Source organism: Gavialis gangeticus, unplaced genomic scaffold (assembly GCF_001723915.1).
Source record: "Gavialis gangeticus isolate Ggan-Ray unplaced genomic scaffold, GavGan_comp1, whole genome shotgun sequence".
In the NCBI taxonomy this organism is placed as follows: domain Eukaryota; kingdom Metazoa; phylum Chordata; order Crocodylia; family Gavialidae; genus Gavialis; species Gavialis gangeticus.
Genome location: NW_017728992.1, coordinates 208,966,010 through 208,985,944, shown reverse-complemented (window position 1 = coordinate 208,985,944; position 19,935 = coordinate 208,966,010). Strand labels below are relative to the sequence as shown.

General features: G+C 45.6%; 1 protein-coding gene across 3 annotated transcripts in view; it reads left to right on the top strand.

Annotated features, from left to right (window-relative positions):
- The window catches only part of EEF1D (eukaryotic translation elongation factor 1 delta), a 37,589-nt gene that overhangs the window by 5,201 nt on the left and 12,453 nt on the right, over positions 1-19,935 (top strand). For 2 of the 3 annotated variants that reach the window (XM_019528262.1, XM_019528260.1), the window contains 2 exons: positions 12,509-12,632; positions 14,613-14,684. In XM_019528262.1, the coding sequence (XP_019383807.1) occupies positions 12,513-12,632; positions 14,613-14,684 (192 nt within the window). In that variant the 5' untranslated portion in view covers positions 12,509-12,512. Of the gene's footprint in view, positions 1-12,508; positions 12,633-14,612; positions 14,685-19,935 lie in introns of those variants that run through there. The other variant, XM_019528261.1, reaches the window with a different exon arrangement.

Sequence of the window (19,935 nt, the reverse complement as noted above, 5' to 3'; positions counted from 1 at the left end):
TGTCAGATGGGGGGAAGGGGCGGGGCAGTCCGGCAGGTGTGGGGGGGTGTGGACGGATGGATGTGGGGGAGGGGCTGGGCAGACGGACAGATGTGGGGGGAGAGACGCAGCTGTTCTAAGATCGTTGGGTAATTAACCAGTTAATTGTGGGCTAGTTACTTGGCACCCCTGGCTCATCTTCCTTTGCACGTGTGGCTGCTTTAAATCAGTCGCATGATTAACCTGTTTGTTGCGTGTCACGTGTGCAGGGGCCTTGCATATCCAGACGTGGGCACAGGTACAGGCGTTACAACCCCCCCCCTCCCCCCGGTCACTAAACACAATGCCAGGCCAGGCCTGGGTACGTGTGGGCTGATGAGTAGCGTGTCCCTCGGTTTCTCTCTCCTCTGTAGCGCTTCCTCTACAAAAAGCTGTTTTCATTTATGATTGTGCCGAGCAGGATTTGTCCCATCCTACACTGACCTGAATGTGGGAGCTGATTTGTGCCATCCAGTTGGATTTGTCACTGCTGTGTTCCTCTAACGCCTGCCTTGGCATTCGTCCTCTTTGTTTTTAACAGGTTTGCTTTTCTCCCTCCACTGGCTTGCTGCACTCTCTGTCTCTGATAGTAGTCGGTATCTCTTTTTCTTTTTTTTTTTTTGCCTAGGTGACTTATTTCTTGTCCTGTCCCATAGCTAATTCTCTGCAGCACTTGACCGGAGACTCTAACTGAGCCGTTCTTTACCGCTGGCCAAGACTTTCTTCGGCTGAGTATCTTTAATATGTTGCCTGGACAAAAAATCCCAAGGTTTTAGGCGGTGGTGGCTGTCATCTTGTGGGCTGAGTCCTACTCATTTGCGTCTTGAGACAGCAGAAGGGATAGACTCTCCTTGCTGTCTTGGAAAGGAAACTACTGCACATACTTTTTTGGGTATCCCATCCATGGCATCATGTCTTGCTAAAGTCATGCTTGCCTATGTGCACAAGATAGCGACCAGCTTTGGGACTGGAAGGGGAGGAGGCGCTGGGACAATAGGGAAGGTGCTCACTTCCATGTAGTATTGAGGTGTCTTTCAGGACATATCCCATTTGGCCAGCTGTTGTGGAGGACAGGAAGAGCAGAGCAGGCTGCATTTCGTCTGTGTTGGATGTTTGTTTCTAGTGGTAAATAGGTGCAAAGACTTGGGGTTTTTCTGTTCTTTCTTGTTACTAGCAGCTGACACTTATTTCCCTTTCTCGTGTTGGGATGACTGTTCTGTTGGGATGGATGCAATGTGTGATATGACATAAGTGCTATATATAATTCCTCGTTGGCTTTAACTCCGTGAATGGTGCCAAGCAGCACAAACAGATGAGCAGTCCCAGTAGTGACATGAAGGTTGGGGGAGCCGCAGAGTGATATTATAGAGCACACAGAGTGAGACTCCTCTTGTTGAAGATCTGTTTCTTGCTAGCACCAGACCTACAGTTGTCATGTGAAGTCTCAGGTAGCATCTCTTCGACGTGCCTTCTGTTTAGTTGCCAGCGGAGGGAGGACCTGTGAACATCTTTAACTTTGCACTGCAAAAGATTGCGGTCTTTTGAAACCAGCTAATGCGGCCCTTCAGAAATGATAAGGGCTGCGGAAAATAAGCAAGTTGTGGGGGGCAGAGTTTTCAAGACTTGGGCTGTTTCTAAGTGCAGCTTTTCTTAGACCAGAAGATGAACTCAACTATTGTCATGACCCAATGTATTTTTTTTTGCGTGTATTTTGATAACTTCTTGCATAGTCGCCAAAATTAAAGGAGTAATAACAGGCATGTAGCTTAGGTCCAAACCTTACAGAACATCCATATCAACTTCTTGTATCGCCTTAATTTTTTTTTCTTTATGAGTTTCCCTCTAGCATTTGAAACCCAACATAAGAGTTTTTCTCTCATTTTCCAGACTGGAAGTGGTGATAGCTAAAATCAAAATTAAAACTGACAGGTGGCCAAATTGTTAGTTAATAATGGTTCTTTGGGTTTCTAAATGGTTATTAGCATTTCCTATATTTTGGTTATTCTGACCAGTGTAATTTCATATTATTGGCTCTTCTGATGTGTTTAGGTGTTGGGAAATGACCACTACCCTGCATGTGCCAAAAAAAAACTGCTGCCTGTTGCACGTCATGAGCCAGGTTTTTCAGTGGCGTGGTTAATGCAAAGGCCAGTCCTTTTTACATTTTTTCTGGTCTGCGCGCACACATTGCAGAAACACTTTGGGCACAACTTTATCTGTCGCTATGTATTAGTGTCTTTGATTTGGTTGCTTCTAGATAATATATTTAATACTTTTGAGTGTCAGTGAGATGTAATTAAAGTTCGGAAGTAGCTTTCACCTGAATAAAAGTATTGTGCACATGAAAGCATCAGCTGTTCTGGTCATAAAGCACTATGATGAATGAGAAGCATAAAGACAGAATAACCTTGGTTCAATTTTAGGATGACAATAAGGTTGATAAACTGACCTTGCTTTGCTTTTGAGTGTGGAGTATATTTTATATGTGCTCAGTCTCTCTCTCTCTCTCTCTCTTTTCGTTTTACTCCCTTGTAGACATTATTCATCAACTGTCGTCCATTCTTTTTTACTTATAAACCTTAGGGCTCGTCAAGGTAATGGGCAGAATTGGGAAATAGTACAGGTAGGAATTTTGTAATAAGTTCTTGGACAGCTCAGAGGTAGTCTTCTCATTAGGGTGCCTTTGCTGGTAAATACACATTAAGATGCAAACTGCTTTATTTAAACAAGGTGGATTTTAACAAGTTTAAACCCTCTTTCCCCAATATAGACACATTCCTTTTTTGTTAGGATGGTCTCTTATGCAGTCACTTGATTTGTGTGTTTGTGTAACTTAGAATCATAGAAAATGAGGGTGGAAGGGACCTCAGGGGGTCACATCTAGTCCAGCCCCCTGCTCAAAGCAGGACCAGCCCCAGCTACATCATCCCAGCTAAGGCTTTGTCTACCCACATCTTAAACACCTCTGAGGATGGAGAATCCAACACCTCTCTGGGTAACCTGTTCCTCCCTGTGAGAGTTTTTTTCCCCCACATCCAACCTAAACTTCCCTTGCTTCAGCTGGAGCCCGTTGCTCCTTGTCCTGTCAATTTGTTCTCATGTAATGTGAAAATCCAGCTTTTAAAACCTTAAAATTGGGTGTAAGGCTTACTATATCATTGAGATGAGTGGTTGTTGCCTGTTGATCACAGCGCTATTTTGGGTGGGTTGTAATCTGCTCCCAGAAGACAGCATTTCATCTGTTGCAGATCTTGCCCATTTGTAAGATTCTTTTTTCCTCGCTAAAACATTTTCTTAAAAATGATTTTTGAGTTCTGTTGATTCAAGCCGTACCCTTGAGATTTTAGTGGGCCTACAGGAAGGGTGATAGCCTTTCAGAGGAACAATATGATTTTAAAAACATTTGGCATGAAAATGGGAATTTCTTTTGTCTATATAAAAAAAAAACACAAAGCTTCATTGCAGATGCTATTTTGCATAAGGCTTTTAACAAATATCTGCTTGTTTTTAGAGTCTTTTGAGTTAACTCATTGCTGAGTGATCAAGTCAAATCAGTCCCGAGGCCACTGGGACCGTTGGGGCGCCTTAGATGGGTGCTTAGACCATTGGCACCAAGTGATTGAGGTGGTAGTTAATGCCTTTAAAAGCTAATCAGGATGCTGCAAACAATTGCTGACTACAGGCTTTCTGGAACCAACTTCCAAGAGAAGTGGTGCTGGCTCCTACCCTGGGGGCCTTTAAGAGGAGGCTGGATGTACACCTTGTTGGGGTCGTTTGACCCCAGTACTCTTTCCTGCCATGGCAGGGGGTCAGACTAGATGGGGCTAGAGGGGACTTGGGTCCCTTCCGACCCAAGAAACTATGAAACTATAATTTGGGCAAGTTGCTCCTGAGCTTTCCAGGGGTTGACAGACCACTTAAAAATTGTGGGTGAATTGGTGAAATACCCAGTTGGCATATCACAGCTTGTTCATCCCAGTATGACAGATCTCTGACCATGCCACTGTTTTAAAAACAGCAGGAACATAACCAACGGGGAGTCGTTAGGGCTGATCGTTTGAAAACATACAACTGGGTATCTGGCTGATCCTTGATAAATGTGCCTGGTTCTAGCCTGGAGGAGCTAAGTAGCCGCAGCTGTACTGTGACCCAGGTTAGAAGCGGTTTCTTGCGTTATCCAAGTGATTTACCAACTCAGTCAGCTGTGCTTTTTGACTCGTTGCTACATCCCTAGAAACAGAAACTTTCTTGCTCTCCCTAACTTTCTCTTTTTTTTTCTTATTGCTCTTGCTCTCCCTAACTTTCTCTTTTTTTCTTACTGCTCTCATAGGATCTGAAAAAGTAAGTATGTCCTGTTCTTCCTGTCATTTCTGCTCCTTTTTTCTTCGAGGGAAGTTGTTGCATTGCTTACATGGGGATGACATTATTTCAGTAGAAAACAGAAAAAACACCAGGCTTATAGGAGTTTGCTACTTGCCTATGACACTGTTAATTTTAACTTGGGTTGTTTTGGGAGGGGACTTGCCAATCACCTGACTTGATAAGAGGACAGGATAGAAATCAAGAAAAAGCCCTGCAGTTTTAGTGTCCAAAATACATTTATTATGTATGTGACATACTCCACATTTATTAGGTATGTGAGGTACTCCATATACGTGCAGCCCAGCAGCTGGTGGTTTGTTGCCTCAAAGTCTATTTGAGGTATTTCGGGAAAACAATCATTAATTACATTAAAATAGGAAAAAGTTTACTTCAGTTTCTCTGACTTGCAGATGCATTTTTTCCTCCTCATGCGAGTGCCAGCTAAGTATTATAGCTGTGTGCTAGCTGGCAGTATTTGAAGAGCTGTGACAGGCTGCCTTCTTGCTACCTCAAAGGAAACGCACCTTCCCACCTCTTTGAAGTAGCTTATTAAGACAGGCTCATAGCCCTGCAACCAGAAGGCGATTTTAGATGCAGATGGTGCATTTACTTCCTTTGCATTCATCTAGTACAGTCATGCATGACTTTTTGAATGCAAAAAAGCCCGAAAGATGCAGAAAAAAAATATTTTTTGCAATTTCTTAGCTGGCCTAATAAAAGGGACCATCTCTGAACCAAGAGTTCTAGATTTTTGCATTTCTGTTTGAATGCAAGGTATTCTGGATGCTTCAGCCTCTTTTGTTCTTGATATGGCTTTAAAGTCCCCTAAATCAGTGCATAATAAGTTTGGATTAATATAGGACATCGTGCTGAAATGCAATATTCAGGGCTCCCAGTATGGCTCCCTGGCAGTAAAAGCAGCTGTAGTCGTAACTTTTCTAACTCCTAGTCCCCTGCTTCTTGAATTTTGCACTTTCTGTGCATTTTCCCGCTAAAAATGGTCATGAAAGAGAGAGAACCCTTTACGAAATGGTGCCTTATTTTGTGCGCCTTTGCTTTCTGTACACTTAAACGGGTCATGAAAGAGAGGTAATGAGCATATTAAAGCAAACACCCCTTACCAAATTGTGCCTTATTTTGAAAAACATTTGCTTTAAGCAGTCGCTAGCTGTGAAAAGTCCTTCTGTTGCTGCATCAATCCCAGTTGTGTCCAGCGGCACCATCCTCTTCCCCTTCCCCACCTGCTGTCCAGTAACAAAATACAGGATATTCCTTCCTCTAGCAGATCCCAACCCCTGTTTAGTGACATGGGAAGGAAGCATCTGACCATCAGTCGTGTAATGTCCCCTACCACCCTCTCCCTCCACCTTTGCTTTCCTAGGTCATTACTCTAGGATTTTTCTTGGAAAATAGAAATTTTAAGAGCATAAAATTCAAATCAGAAATCCAGGACTGCAGGAGGTGGCTGCGGTTTCCTTAATGAGACTTTTTATTAGAGTGAGAGAGTGCAGCATAGTTGTTCCTACCTCTTGTCTTATAACGGATGAACAGCCTCTTGATCACTGCAGACCCTTTGCCCATGGCCTACGTTTATGACCTATAACATGATGTCATAGGCTATTTTTTGGTCATAATGCCAAGGAAGCCACGACAGCTTCCACAGCTGAAGGCTTAACTACAGAATGACTGTTTCATCATCATACTGTACGACCAGCTTGACACGTGTCTGCTTCAGATGGGATGCTGAGACTTTGAAAGCAGCAAGTTGGAGTCATCCTCTGTAACCTTCAAACCATTGGCTCAGTCAAACTATCTGTAGTAAGAAATGTTCCCATTAATACCTCTATGGCAGAATATACAGTGAAAATATATTTTTAAAAATCTGACTTTGAAAATTTTTCATTTTGATTTTTTTAAATAAGGAACAAAAGGAATTTTGCATTGTTTCAGCCAGGCAACATGTACTTGCTGTCTTTAGCAGCTGATGAAAAGAATAAGTTTGAGCCTTTTAAGTAGAAACTATTGTTTTTCCTTACAAATGGTGGTGGTATTTTAAAAATAGCTTATTTAGGTTATAAATATTTAAAACACCTTACATTATAAACTATCCCCATTAAGTAACAGCTTCTGTGTATGTTCAAGATGGCAAAGGGATTTAAATTTGAAGGTAGTTTTAAACCTCTTGACTTGCCTGCCAACTCCTGAGATCAGGATTCTGAATCTTACCAGCTGTTGGTACCATCATATGCACTTAATTGAATCTGGGGAAAATGTCCAGCTTTATATGTTTCTGAACTGATCCCTGACGGCAGAGGTAGCAGCCATGTCTTACACTGGGCTTGGCCAGGAAGCAGAAGGAGAACAGATATTCAGCTGCATGGCTTAAAAATGCATTTATATGCATTTCTCATGCTTGCTGTTACCCATTTGATCACAGTCCTCCTGGTACCGAACCTCTAGTTAGATTTCTGAGCACCGTTGTCATTCTGGTGTTAAGGATACTCTTCCCATATTATGTTGAATAATTTAAGTATCCTGAAAGCTAAATTTGACTTAATTCAGCATGTCTTGTGCTCTAAATATCCATAACAAGACAGTGTATGCAGAACAAATGCCATATTCTGCTTTCTTTGTATAGGATGTTTTCCCTAAAATATACATTAACCAAAAAAACCCCTTAAATTGTTAACATTGGTCCCTTTTTATTAAGAAGCAGTTGGTTTTAAACTGAAATCCAGTAATTGTCAGAGTTGGGTTCAAAATATTTAAGCTTCCCATGTGCATCCCAAAAGCCAGTGAATTGTTGTCCTAATAAATAACTTTAGTCCAGTCTATCAGTGGCCTCGCACGCTATGAGGGAAAGTGGATTTTTCAGTTAAATCTCTCACAGAGAGATGTTTTTAATATAAAAGGGCCCATAAACCCGCTTCATCTCTGATAACCTTGTACAGATTTGGAAATAATCTCTGCATGCTCTAAAAATTCTGGTGTCACAGCAGCAGATCACAATACGTGGTGTATCCTACGTGAAGCAGTGGCTTTAAGGTCTTTTAAGCCTTCCAAAAATACCCATTTAAGAGCATCTAGTCTGTACGTTGGCACATAACAGATGGCGATTTGGGGAAAAAAAATCTTTTCTAGACAGGAGGGTACTTGTGCCCGAAAGCTTGCAAATAATTTTTTTGCAAACATCTAGTTGATTTGATAAAAGATATCACCTCTGCCAGCAGTTCGTTAGCCTCTAGACCAATACAACTATAACCTGGATGCCTTTCTTAGACAGTAAAACTCTGAAAATAAAACTATTGTTTAGTCATAATCTGACAATTGTGCTTTAAATTATGAACCACATAGGGCTCGTGGCTTTTACGTCTTGAGGGCTTACTACAGCTGTAAGTAATGGCAGGTATAAACCTGGAAGGAGATGATTAAAAAGGTAGGCGAGGGAGGAGTGAAAATCCAGTCCATTTTGCGTTTGGATTAAACATATGCGCACACAGAGCTCAGTTCCTTCATACAAAAATGTTTAAACAAAAGGAAATTAAATATTATGGGGACTGTTTCTCTGTATATGAATCCTGATCTTGGGGTGGCTTATTTAGATCACCGTCAGGCTTCAAATCTAGTGCATGTCGTTGGCTTTAGTTACATTGCGACTACATGATTGTGCTTGTCTTTTAATGCTGCCGCTCTTCGGAAGATGAGGACGAGGAACCTCCCGTACCCAGCTGAAAAGGTCTGGGTGGACAAGCACAAGTATGATGAAGCAGAGCGGCTGCACTACGAACGAGAAGCAACGCTGGCAGCCTCAGCCCCAGAAGGATGCCTGGAAGTGGAGGTGGAGGTAGAAGCGGTGAACGGGGTGTGCCATGAAGATTTGGCAGAGAGCGACTTGAAAGGAGACCTGAAAAGAGCCAGAAATGGGAAGAAACAAAAGAAAAGGAAGCGCTCGCCAAAAGCAAAGGGCTCTGTCTCCAAAGTAGACTTTGTGCTGACGGGTTTATTAGCCGATCGCGTGTGGTTCGAGAAGCCTTTCTTTGATCGTGCTGAAAATGCGTACAGAAAGAAACTCGCAGATGACTTCAGCCGGGTGGCTTCAGGGATGGAGCTGGCTGTTGAGCCGTCCGTGCTGGTGCCCTGGGCAGAGGCTATCCAGGAAGTTGCTATGGGCAGGAGAAACCTGGCTGCCTTGCATTGCACCCACGGCAGCCTGATTGCTTGTCATCACATCATTCAGGATATCTGGATCAACAAGTTTGACTTTGATGATGCCGAGAAAGTGTTTGTTGAAAGGTCTCAGTCTTTTGTTCCTCCACACTTCCTAGACCTCCGATCGAACAGTGGCACTAGTAACATGGGGCAGAAAACGCCAGATGAAGGCTACGTTACAGCCCTGCCTACCCCTGCCACGCCAGGCCTGCCTGCAGATGTGGCTCCATCAGCTGCCTCTTTTGTCGGCCACTTACCCAGTCCTGGACACCAGCCCGTAAACGGGAAGCCGCTGATGTCGAGCCTGCAGGCTTTGATGTCGGAGGTGTGGCTGGAGAAACCGCTTTATGACGCTGCCGAGAAATGCTTCTATGAGAACATGTTTGATGGGCATCCTCCTGGAAAAGTGAGGCCTCAGGAACGGGGCCGCCCGGAGGCCTTGAAGCGGAGCCGGAAGGATAAGAAAAGCCGCAGCATTGGGAAACGAGCAGGGGTCAAACACGTGGAGATCGCCGCCAACTCTTCCCTTCCTAGAGATGCCAAACAACCTTCCCCAACCTGGTTCCTGCTGCATGAGGACAATGAGTCTTTGCGGCTTAATAAGCCCACCTACGACAGCGCTGAGGCACGATACTACGCGTCCGAGGCCTTGAGAATGGCGAGCAAAGAGGAGGAAGCGTGGGTCCATGATTGCACGCTACCCAAACCATCTCAACCTGCACCCAGTGCCTCAAGCGCGCCCGCAACAGAAATTAAGTAGGAAAAGCTTATTTTGGGGTAACATTTCCAACTCAGAACTGCTGGGCCCAGGATGGAAAGCATGTGCAGATAGAGAAAGCAGGCATCCTCTGTATCTGTAGGGCCAGACACATCTGCAGCACTATAGAAAGGAGATTGGGGGGTGGGGTCAAAGGTCCCCCTTAACCTAGACAGGCCGTGCTTTTCAGGCAGGGGGACTGAGGGAGATGATTCCTTTGTGAAGTAATTCAGCTTCGTGATCAGTGCCTGTGGAAGCTAGGTAGGTGCTAGCCTTTGATAGATGGGCTCCGAGATGTTAGCCACCTTGATTGAGGTTTCGGAGAGCTGGAAGTCAAGGGGGTATATGATAAAATCATCTTTTTTTTTTTTAGTAAAATTCATAGATTTCATAGACATTAGGGCTGGAAGGGACCTCAGAAGGTCATCAAGTCCAGCCCCCTGCCTCAGGGGCAGGAAGTCAGCTGGGGACAAATTATTGGGTTAGGAGTGCTTGGCCCTAGGTCCCATGCACTGGCCCCCATCCACTTGCCCAATTCCACCTTGCTCTGCAAGCTGAACAGTGGAGATGCAGCCCTTTATCTTTCTTGGGTTGCTAAACTGAGTTTTAGGCAGTTTGCTGTATAGCTGTTCTTGGGGATAGCGAGGGAAGGCCCACCTTTGCCTTTGCTTGACTCCTAAAAGTATCACAGCCCCCTTCACAAGGGGAGGACCTGGCCTTGGGTGTCTTGGACATTTCTTGCTGACCTCCATCCAAGAGATGGTTACGTTTCAGTGGCTCTACATGTGTTTGGTCTGTCAAGGAGCATCGAATCTTAGACTCGATGCTTTACGCGGGAGGTAGCAGGCAATCCCTCTGCACGGCTGTGGGGGAAGCTGGCTTTGCCCAGCAGTTGAATCATTTTATCTGAAAGCTGGTATGCTGTTCAACATGGAGATCAAAAGGAGTCTGCTGTGCAAATAAATACAGGGTCAGGGAAGGGAAAGGCATGTAAAAATGAAGGCAATTAGTCCTGGACAGGGTCTAATTATAATACAGGTTTCCCTTGCCAGCCACGGTTTTAAGTATCGACGCTTAATATTCCAGATACCGTTTTGGCTACCGCAGTATACAACTGAGTTGCCACGGTTTTCCATGGCTGCGCATCGGCTCACCACCTGCCATTTTTCCCATACGCCTTTTGTCTTGCCAACTATGGTTTTGCTTTTAGGAACCCAACCCCAGTGGTTGGCGAGAGAAATCTGGAGTTGACTTCTATTTAAAAGCTGGAAATATTTAAAAGTCCTTTGTTTTAGACGAGTGCAGAACATGATTTCAGCTTCCCACCCCATTCTCTACTTAATTTTACATAATTGTGAGTTTCTTGTTTAACCTGAAACTCTTTAATTTCCTGGGCCATCTTGCTCTCTGACTTGGAGCTGTTCCGCGCGCTCATCCAGGGGCCAATACATAGACTTTGCTTTGTAGCTTTCAGGTAGGAGTCAGCTTAGCGGTGATAAATTATTCAGAGCATAGATCTCTTGGAAGGGAAATCTGATCCTGAGGAGTCTTGCTGTTTGAATAGTTTCCTTTGGGCTGGATGAAACAAAAAAAAGGTGCATCTCTTCCCCATGAAATAAAGTCTTTGTGTCAGTACAAAAGGTGCAATGTCCGATGCAGTATCCTGTGCACAGCTAGGACTGTGTGTGGTTCCTGAAGGTATGTGAATCTGGACAGTATTTCAGAGGAGCTTTCCAGAGGCAACGCGAATGTTGGAAAGGGATGATAGAATATGGTAGCAGTCTCTTTAGATTGCCTCCGCTTTTTCCGAGTGGGCGGGTGTTGGGACAGATGTTTGTACAGCGGTACGGTGCAAAGCACAAGTCAGTCGCCTGGAGTTTTTGAGCAGAGGATTGTACAGCCTGCCAAAAAACCTAACAGCTTTAGAATAGAATCAATGCCCCTTGCATTGGCTGCGGTTCCTTAGTTGTTGCCTTCCTGTTGATACAGCCAGATGCTGTCTGTCACTTCACTGAGATGAGACGCTCCTGTGAATCCTTTTTTCTTCCTGCCTTCAACTGATCTGCCCTCTTGCAGTCCACCTGCAGTGGGCCCAGTATCCTCCACCAGCATATGAAACAGCCTTTGAAAGCGGTTTAACGGTGTCATTGCAAATGAATCCTTTCGCCCCCAAATTTATTGTTTCCATGTGCAAAATAGTGGATTAGCCTCTTTTCAAAGCCATGTTAAGGCATCCGTGCTACCCCTCTGGGAACCAGCTGAGTTGGGAGTGTAAGTGGCTTGAAAAGTGCTGTGGGGAAGCTTTCCCTAGCAGCATAAACTTAATTTCTAAATGGCCGTAGGGTCATTGCATAGATAGCTGACTGTGTTGTCTTTCTGATTTGGAAGGAGGCTTTTAGCTGGCATCCCCTTTGTTAGGGTCGTGGGGGGTCCTGTTGTGGGGTTACTGGACAGGATGGGGCTGTGTGGCTCTGTATCGTGCTCAGCAAGGTCCTGCCCAGAACTGGGCTTGCATTGCCCATGGGAGGGTGTCAGCACAGTTGGAGCCAGCATGGTTCTGGTTCGCAAGCAGGCAGGGCTGAAATGGGTTGATGGGAGTATGCTGAAGAGTTAGGTGGTAGACTTGCTCCCCATAATGCATTTGGACTAAACAGTGGTAACATGGCTTGAACGCCATAGAGAAGGGATGCAGTATTGTTATCTGTCCTTGGTATTGTCTGCAGCACAAGTTGTGATTAGTCTCCTGCCTTCACTTTGCCCAAGTCTTGACAGGTGTCTTAGGCCAGTGGTCTCTGATCATGGGCTGAGGGAGCTATGGCAAATAACACAGTTTAAATACTTGTGTTGCCTGACTTGTGTCTAGTGCGATCCTGGTGAGGCTGCTGTTTTCATGGGAGGAAAAGGCAGACTAACATGTCCAGTCTCCACTTCATGCTGTTACTAAATGCAGGTCAGATCAAGCAGATGGGAAGGTGATTAGATTGTCCTGCTTTCCTAATAGGATCCCATTCGCTTAAAGCTTTTCACCAGAGGGGAAGTGGCTGTGCAGAAATGTATTGCCCTGTAGGGAGCGGGGAACTAGGGCCATTCTCGACTAACTCGATACTAACCGCTGCCTTCCCGTATTCCCACGTCTTCATTTTGTCCGATCTCTCTCCTCAGAGACATGGCAGCCAACTTCCTCATGCACGAGAAGATCTGGTTTGATAAGTACAAGTATGACGATGCTGAGCGGAGATACTACGAGCAGATTAACGGACCGGTTGCCAGCTCTTCATGCCAGCAGGTGAGACAGTGAGGGAGTTATTTTTGCAGGGTGGTGGAGTCCAAGGTATTCTAGCACAGATTAGCCTGTGAAGAATGACCCTTCGTAGCTGTATGTGTGTATAAAGGCCAGGCAGCAATGATTTTGGAAGGGATTTTCCTCTTGGACTCTCCCAGGCAGCCTCCATGTTCCCTCTTGTTCTGTGGATGGCAAAAAATTGCTAGAGGGACCCTCCTGCGTTAATAGAACGTGCAGTTTATGAATCCTTGGGTTCAAAACTTGGTGACCTGTGGTACATCTGAAGGAAGCATGCCCTTATCCAGGGAGTGAGTATAGGGAGCAGAAGTGGGGAGTTAACGGCTTACAACCCATTGCCTCTTCCACTCCTCGGATATGTTATAGGCACCAAGTGGGATCTGTGTGTTCATAGTAGACAATTTACATTCCAGCTTGAAAATCAGAGATCAGGCATGTGGTGCCATGGGATGCTAGGCCAGGAATTGGCATACGTGAGCGAAACTTGTAATTTTCATAATGACACTTACCTGGCTGCCTCATCTGTCAAGGCTCAGGAATAACCAGCCTTCTGTTTGCAAGGCAGGGCTGGAAATCAGGTGGCCCCAGGCAGCACAGGAATGGTAGAGCACCAGGGACACCAAACTACGTTCCCTTTCCAGCAGACCCCAGGGTGAGACGGTCCTCTGACAAACAGCAGTGATGAGCACGGGGGCAGGAGTGTGGGAATCAAACACTAGTCCCAGCATGAAGTAGCCCGCGGAGCTCTCGCTTCCCTTCCTGTGCAATCTGCTCTCTCAATTAGATCAGTGTGTAGATGGCAGCAAGGCAGTGACCCCTTCTTAAAACACAAAGGACTGTTAACTGCATATGGATTTAATTATGTGGAAAGCTGCTTGAAATGTTAAATGGCTGTTTTGCAACTAGCGGGGTAAGGCGTATAAACAAAACTTATTGCTTTAATAGTAGCTTCCAGGCATGTTCTGCTGCCTTTCTGCTGGCTTCACTGGCATAGTGGTAGCACCTGCTCTCTGCAGCATTTGTTTAGAGTCGATGTTCCTACAATAGATGTGCAGAGCCCTGAGGCTGTGGGTAAAGGACAAACCTCTGTCACCTGTGGCAGGGTCGGAAAGGTCAAATTATTACATGGTTCATGGGGGAACTTTTAGGGGAGGTGAGATTCTGCCTGCAAGAAGTGACATGAAATCCAGCTGTCTGGCAGAAAACCTGAGTGCTTTACAGCACTCTTCCCCAGAAGGAAAAGTATCTGCAAATTGGTAACATTTGTCTTGAGTCTGGAAGTGTGCAGATCTCTTCCTTGCCTGTGCTGACACAAGATTATCGGTGTCCTGCATGAAACGAGTTTGGGGGTCTTTGTTTGCTTCCAGTGGGAAGAGGTCCACAGTGTAAAACTCACTGCATGTAATAATTGGTGCCCTTGTTGGTGGCCTCACAGAGTCCCGTTGGTTGGATGCAGCTGAATTTCCAGCATAGGAGCAGACTCAGCATCTAAGCTGGGGAAAGTCTGTTCTGTCACTGCCTGGGCAGAACTAGAAGACTTCTGTCACGTGGCCTGTCAGTCTGACACCTTGTGCTTGCATGGCATTCGCAGATAAATTTAAGAGAAATGGCTTGCCTGACCAGAGCTGTAAGGGTGTGCTACTGTAATCCCAGCCTCCTTTCCAAATGGCAGCTGAGCCAACCTGTCAGTCATGTTAGGGAGAAGCAAATAGCTGGCGGGTGCCCAAACTTTGGGCAGGAGCCATAGTCTGACAGGACCCAAAAATAAGCTGCAGCCATTGCAGTCCATAGTCGGCAAGACCATAGTCTTGGTTCTTAGCTAATGCTTCTCGCAGGTGGCTTTTCAAACTCGGTTGATGGTTGCACAGAATTCAGCCTTTTCCCCCCTTTCTGTAACTGCCCTCAGCAATGTATCATGTCTCGTATTTTTTAAAAGAATCTTGGTTCTTTCTGCACTGTTTGCAGGAGAACGGAGCCAGCACGATCCTACGTGACATTGCCAGAGCCAGGGAGAATATCCAGAAGTCACTGGCCGGAGTGAGTACCCAAGCTCTCTCACCAGCTGGCTACCTGCAATCATTTTTAGTTGTGGTGCATCTCAGAGCTCCATAGATTGTGTGGCTTCTTGTTTTGAGTGAAAGGAGACAGACGAGGTGTGCAGTGCTGTGTACCACCAGCCCAGCTCCATCTTACCAAGAACACTTCTTTATTAACCAGAAATGCATGCTGCTTTTGCTCACCATACCACAATGCCTTGACAGTCAAAAGCTAAAGGGATCAGGGTCAAATTTCAGCGATTTCTTCAACAGCTTTGCATTTCTTTACTTTCCTTGGGGCGGAACGGTTTTCCTACCAGCCTAAACTAACAAATAATGGCCTAGTGTTGGAACAGAGCTGCAGGGCAAGCCCAGAGACAATAGCACTTTGTCAGCTGGGGCATGATGGTATCCTGGGGTACACTGAGCTGCCACCTCCTCTTTCCTGTTTGCTTTCAGTTTAGGGTATGTGCAAAGAAAATTGGCATCTTTCTTTTGCTGCTTCTGGGGACCTTGGCATGGCTATTAGCTTTGACTCTGAACACGTATTAAAATGGCTTTGGTAATCTTGCCTTCTCCTGGAGACATTTTGCTGCATATGCACAATCAATGTGTCGCAAGGCTGCTGTCTAGCTTTAAGCACCGTGATTATTCAGAAGGAAACTTTTAGATCCTGGACCTGGCTTGTCAGGGAAAGGAAGAGTAGTCTTGAGAGGATAGGAAATGAAGGCTGTCCCCAGAGCAGCATGTGTGCCTGTTTCATCTGGAAAGCAGGGCTGAAAGTGTCAGCTACACACGGGGTGTGTCTACATATTCATTAATGTGCTTTTGCTACTGCGCATTAAATTTAGTACAACCATTGTGAGGTACTAGAAAAAGTGTCTGGCTTGCTAGGCCAATATGCTTTCTGAGTATAGTAATTCCTCTGGTGGAAGGAAGCTGGCTATTTTATGTAGAACATAAAATTATGTCTCTTAGCAGATTAATTATAGCCCACGTATCTTGAGCAAGTGGGGTGGGTGTAATTGCTTTTCTCTTGGTCCCCACCTCATGTCTTTTTGTTTTGTAATTTCCCTTTCAGCCACAGGCTTCAGTGATCCAGGATTTAAGACCCACCTGTGCACCCTGTCTGAGCCACCCTGCACTCAGCTGGCATTTGTAAAGCCAGCAGGCACAATAGGAAGTGAAAATGTGGTAGTGTGTTGGCTTTCTAAGTTGGTCCTGGAAGCAAGTTGTGGGTGTGGGAATTAGGAAAAAGAGGAACAAAGAGGATGCTAACATTGGTTTGAAGTCCTAATGAAGAAGGGGGGTACCCAGGGAAAAATGTATTACCATTGACTGAAGTGCTGCTGCTGGGCTCTTCTTTGGTAATGCGTGTTGGACACTCCAGTTGCTAGCAGGGCTGGAGTGGGAGGGGGTTCTGACTCAAATAACTAGTAAATGTTTAATGCGCTCAGGTTTTCCATACAAATGTTGAGACCCAAGTCAAACATCCATGTTAGATTGAAAGGTCCTGGGCTGTGAAGAATTCACTCAGCAGCCTGGACAAGATTGGAGAGCCTTTCAGATAGGAATAAGAAGTTGAATTGAGGCTGGTTTTGTGGTGGAGATAAAACTCCCCTTCTCAAGCACCCTGAATTGTCTCTCTCTTGCCTCCATACCCCGTGCTGGTCATAGGGCTGGACACACAACCTCAAGTCCAACCTTCCCTGGTAAGTGGAACTTGCAGCTCTGCTCGAAGGGCAGTTGAATATCCTGATATTCAGGATGTTGATTCTTCTGATTCTGGTTGGTCCTGTGTTTGATATTCTGTGTGGAAATCTGTGTTTGGGACTTTAGAGCTACTCTGGTTAGGAAGACCTTGGGCAGTGGGAATCTCTGGGAGGACTCCTAAAGCCCAGGCTTAGAACCTGAGAGTCTTGCAGGGAAGACAGCAAGGGGTACAAAATACACTTGGAAAAAGAGATTGCACTGGAGCACTCACCGGGCATGTCTACACATGCACGTTTACTGTGCAGTAACTGAAGTTACTGCGCAGTATGGGCACGTGTCTACACGTGCATGCCTGTACTGCACAGTAAATATGGAGACTCATGCCAGCTTGAGTGTAAACTTGATACCAGCATGATGCAGGTATCAAATTTATGCACGATTAGTTACTGTGCAGTAACGCACATGTAAATGCCTTATTGTGCAGTAACTCTGTGTTGTGGACTAACTTGGGGCTAGCTTTAGTCCTAAGTCAGTCCTTACACAGCATTAATGCCGGGCTATTCCCACTTACTGCGCAGTAATTTACTGTGCAGTAAATTTAAGCTGGCATAAATGCACATGGTGACATGGCCACTGACAAGAGGAAGACTCTGTGTAATCTCACCACACAGCTGCTCCAGAGGCTCCATATAACACAGCAAACCTCCCAGCTATGTAACTCTTATCCAGCCAGCTTTGTGGTGTTGATGACCTCTTCCTCCCGCTTATTTGGGGTCTGGTATTGATCTCGCCTTACCTTGGTTTGTAAGAGCTCTAGAACAGGCAGGGCAGCGGCATTTGTACTGCAAAGCACTTGTGCGTTCATGATGTATCCTAAGGAGCATCAGTAGCTGCTAGCAGCCTTTTATTTATTTATTTTTTTGCTAGGGCACAGACTAAGGAGTGTGAATTATGGACTTTTTGCTCTCAGGTACTTGGGAAGAGAAACTAGTTTGAAATATCAGAGTCCCTGCTTTCACTCCAGCTTCGGAAACCTGGTTTATTAATGGATGGCTGCTGTAAGGAGCAGCAATGATGTGTGATCTGTAGATTTACTTTGGGTTTTTGTTCTTGGTATCTGATATATTCTTCCTCCTTCGCCCTTGAAAGTGTGGGACTTATACATGGAATTAGAGTCATCCTTGCTGTAGCTAAGGACAGATAGAAAAAGAGAAAATTCTTCCCTCTTCTTAGCTCTCTCTGGTTGTGTTTCATGGATCTGCAGTTTGGCATTGCTGCCTATCAACATTTTGAGGCAAAACTTGCAAAGATTCGTGGCTAATAGAGCAGATCTCCTGAAAGGCGATTTAAAGAAAGAAAAAGTTGATGCCAGAAACATTTGCACATACCTTTCATTCTGCTTTGCATGGTCATCTCTGCCACATAACCATCCATTTCAGCCTCTTGGTGTGATACTAACGTGTTTTCCTCTTGCATCCTTTTAATGTGTGTGTGCAATGGCACATGACAGCTAATCTGCATGGAGTCCTGAGCAGTGCAAGAGATTTGACAGAGGGCTGCAGTACCTTGTGTGAGGTTGGGTACGTCCTGACCGAGCTTGGAACAGAGTCCTGCACTAGTCCCTTCTCTGTAGGGCGGGCTCTGGACTGGCACACTGAGGCCCTTTGCTCTATTCCCTGCTCTGCCTTGGGCCTCCTTTATGATACTGGACAAATCAGAAATATGAGCGAGGTAGGCAGGGAATTGGCCTGGAATTGGATACAGCTGGGTTAAGCTGCCCTCCTTTGAGTGAATGCCTGGCCTAGTTCTTACACTTCTCCACTGCACAGCTTACACAAACCTGGACTGTTCCCAGAGCTTGGAGGCTCCTCAATATTCGGGGAGCAAGCACCGGGTCCTGGACTTGTGCCGTCCAGCTGGGTCAAACATACCATGGGGAGAAACTCGGGTCAGAACTGCTGCAGTGGATTTTAAGCCGTAGCGTTTCCATTCTCCACCAGCTGGTGCTGCTTGCTCTTTTTTCTGAGACACTTGGAGAACTCCCAGCCCTTTCCCATACTTACACCCTTTCGCTCAGTGGCTCATGAATTAGGTGGAGTATTGAGCTATCTTGGGATACTGTCTGGCCACAGAGTGCCTGTAGCATAGCTGCTGCCTTTGCTCCCCACCTTTTAGGATGACCTATGTCTGTGCAGTTACAGCTGTTCATAGATGGACAGTTGTGCAACACCAGAGATGGCCCAGTTACATCCCTGGATTACCTGTGTGTTTCGCAGGGTAATACCAAGCGAGTCTCTTGTTTTGAGATGCACAGAGCTGTTTAGGATCTCATTTCCCATCTTAATTTTGCATGTTTGTTCTTGCAGTCTGGTTTCCTGCCTGGCTTTCCCCTGCTGCAGCAGCCAGAGGCTGCAAGCAAAGGGCTGCCACACTGTCCCTGTTCTTGGGATTGTGAGCAGAGGGGGTGTTTTATCCAGCAAGATGTCTCCTAAACTCCTTAGCATTTGCACCAGAATATATTTTTGAAACTAGGAGGAGCCAGAAGTTAAGTAGTCTGTGGTGCAGCTAATGGGCTGGGTTCTGCATTTCTGCAGACTCAAACAGGCTGACCTCCCGTGGTTTCACTTGCTTGCAGGATGGTGCCTATGCGGTACTTGGGGCATCTGCCGGATGTCTGCCTTGCAGAATTTTAATAGGCAAACAACAGCGCTGTCTAGCGTGTTTATCTTGGACTCTGCTCAGATGAAGACTGTTAAACTCACTGAACATTAAGGTTTAGCCATCCTAAACATTGCAGAAAGCCAGCCATAAAATATTGGGCCTGCTGTGATCAAGTGGAAGGTGCTGTGGGAACCAAAACCTTTCCGTTTCAGCATCTTATCTAAGCTGAATTCACCAGCCCTTGGGTTTTTGCATATTCAGCTTTCTCTTGGCATCTAGTCAAAAGAGAGAGAGAACACTTGATCTCTCATGAGACTGCTTTAGATAATTAGCAGGCGTTGTTGGTGACTGTGTCCCTAAAAATCTGGAACGTCCCCTTTTCCAGGAAGCTAGTGGTTGGGGGCAATACCTATTATTGGACCAACTGAATATAGTTGAGAGGTGGTTAGACAAGCTTTTGGGCACAATGTGCCCTTCAGGAGCTCGGAGAAAGAAGCCAAAGCTGAGCACCGTGAAACAGTGACTTAAGTCTGTTATGGAAATGAGACTACTCAGTTAAAGAAGTGGAAGTGGGTTTTAAAATGTGAGCTGCCCATCAGCCTCACAATAGCCACTTTCTTTTGGTTTCTGGAACCCTGCAGAGCGATCACTTGACAGAAACAGGAGCCTGTAGAGGCGCGCTTCTGTCTTGGCTGCTTGGTCCTGGACTTGGAGGTAGCTGTGCCCGGCCCCTTCCACATGTAGCCCACCACCCTGGCTCTGGAAAGCAAAATCAGTCCCCCAGGGGATTACAGTGAGGACTGCTCTGAGTGCTGTGGCTTCCCATTCCCAGCCTTGTAATGAATCCCCTTCTTTTCAGATGTTACAAATGGGGGGGG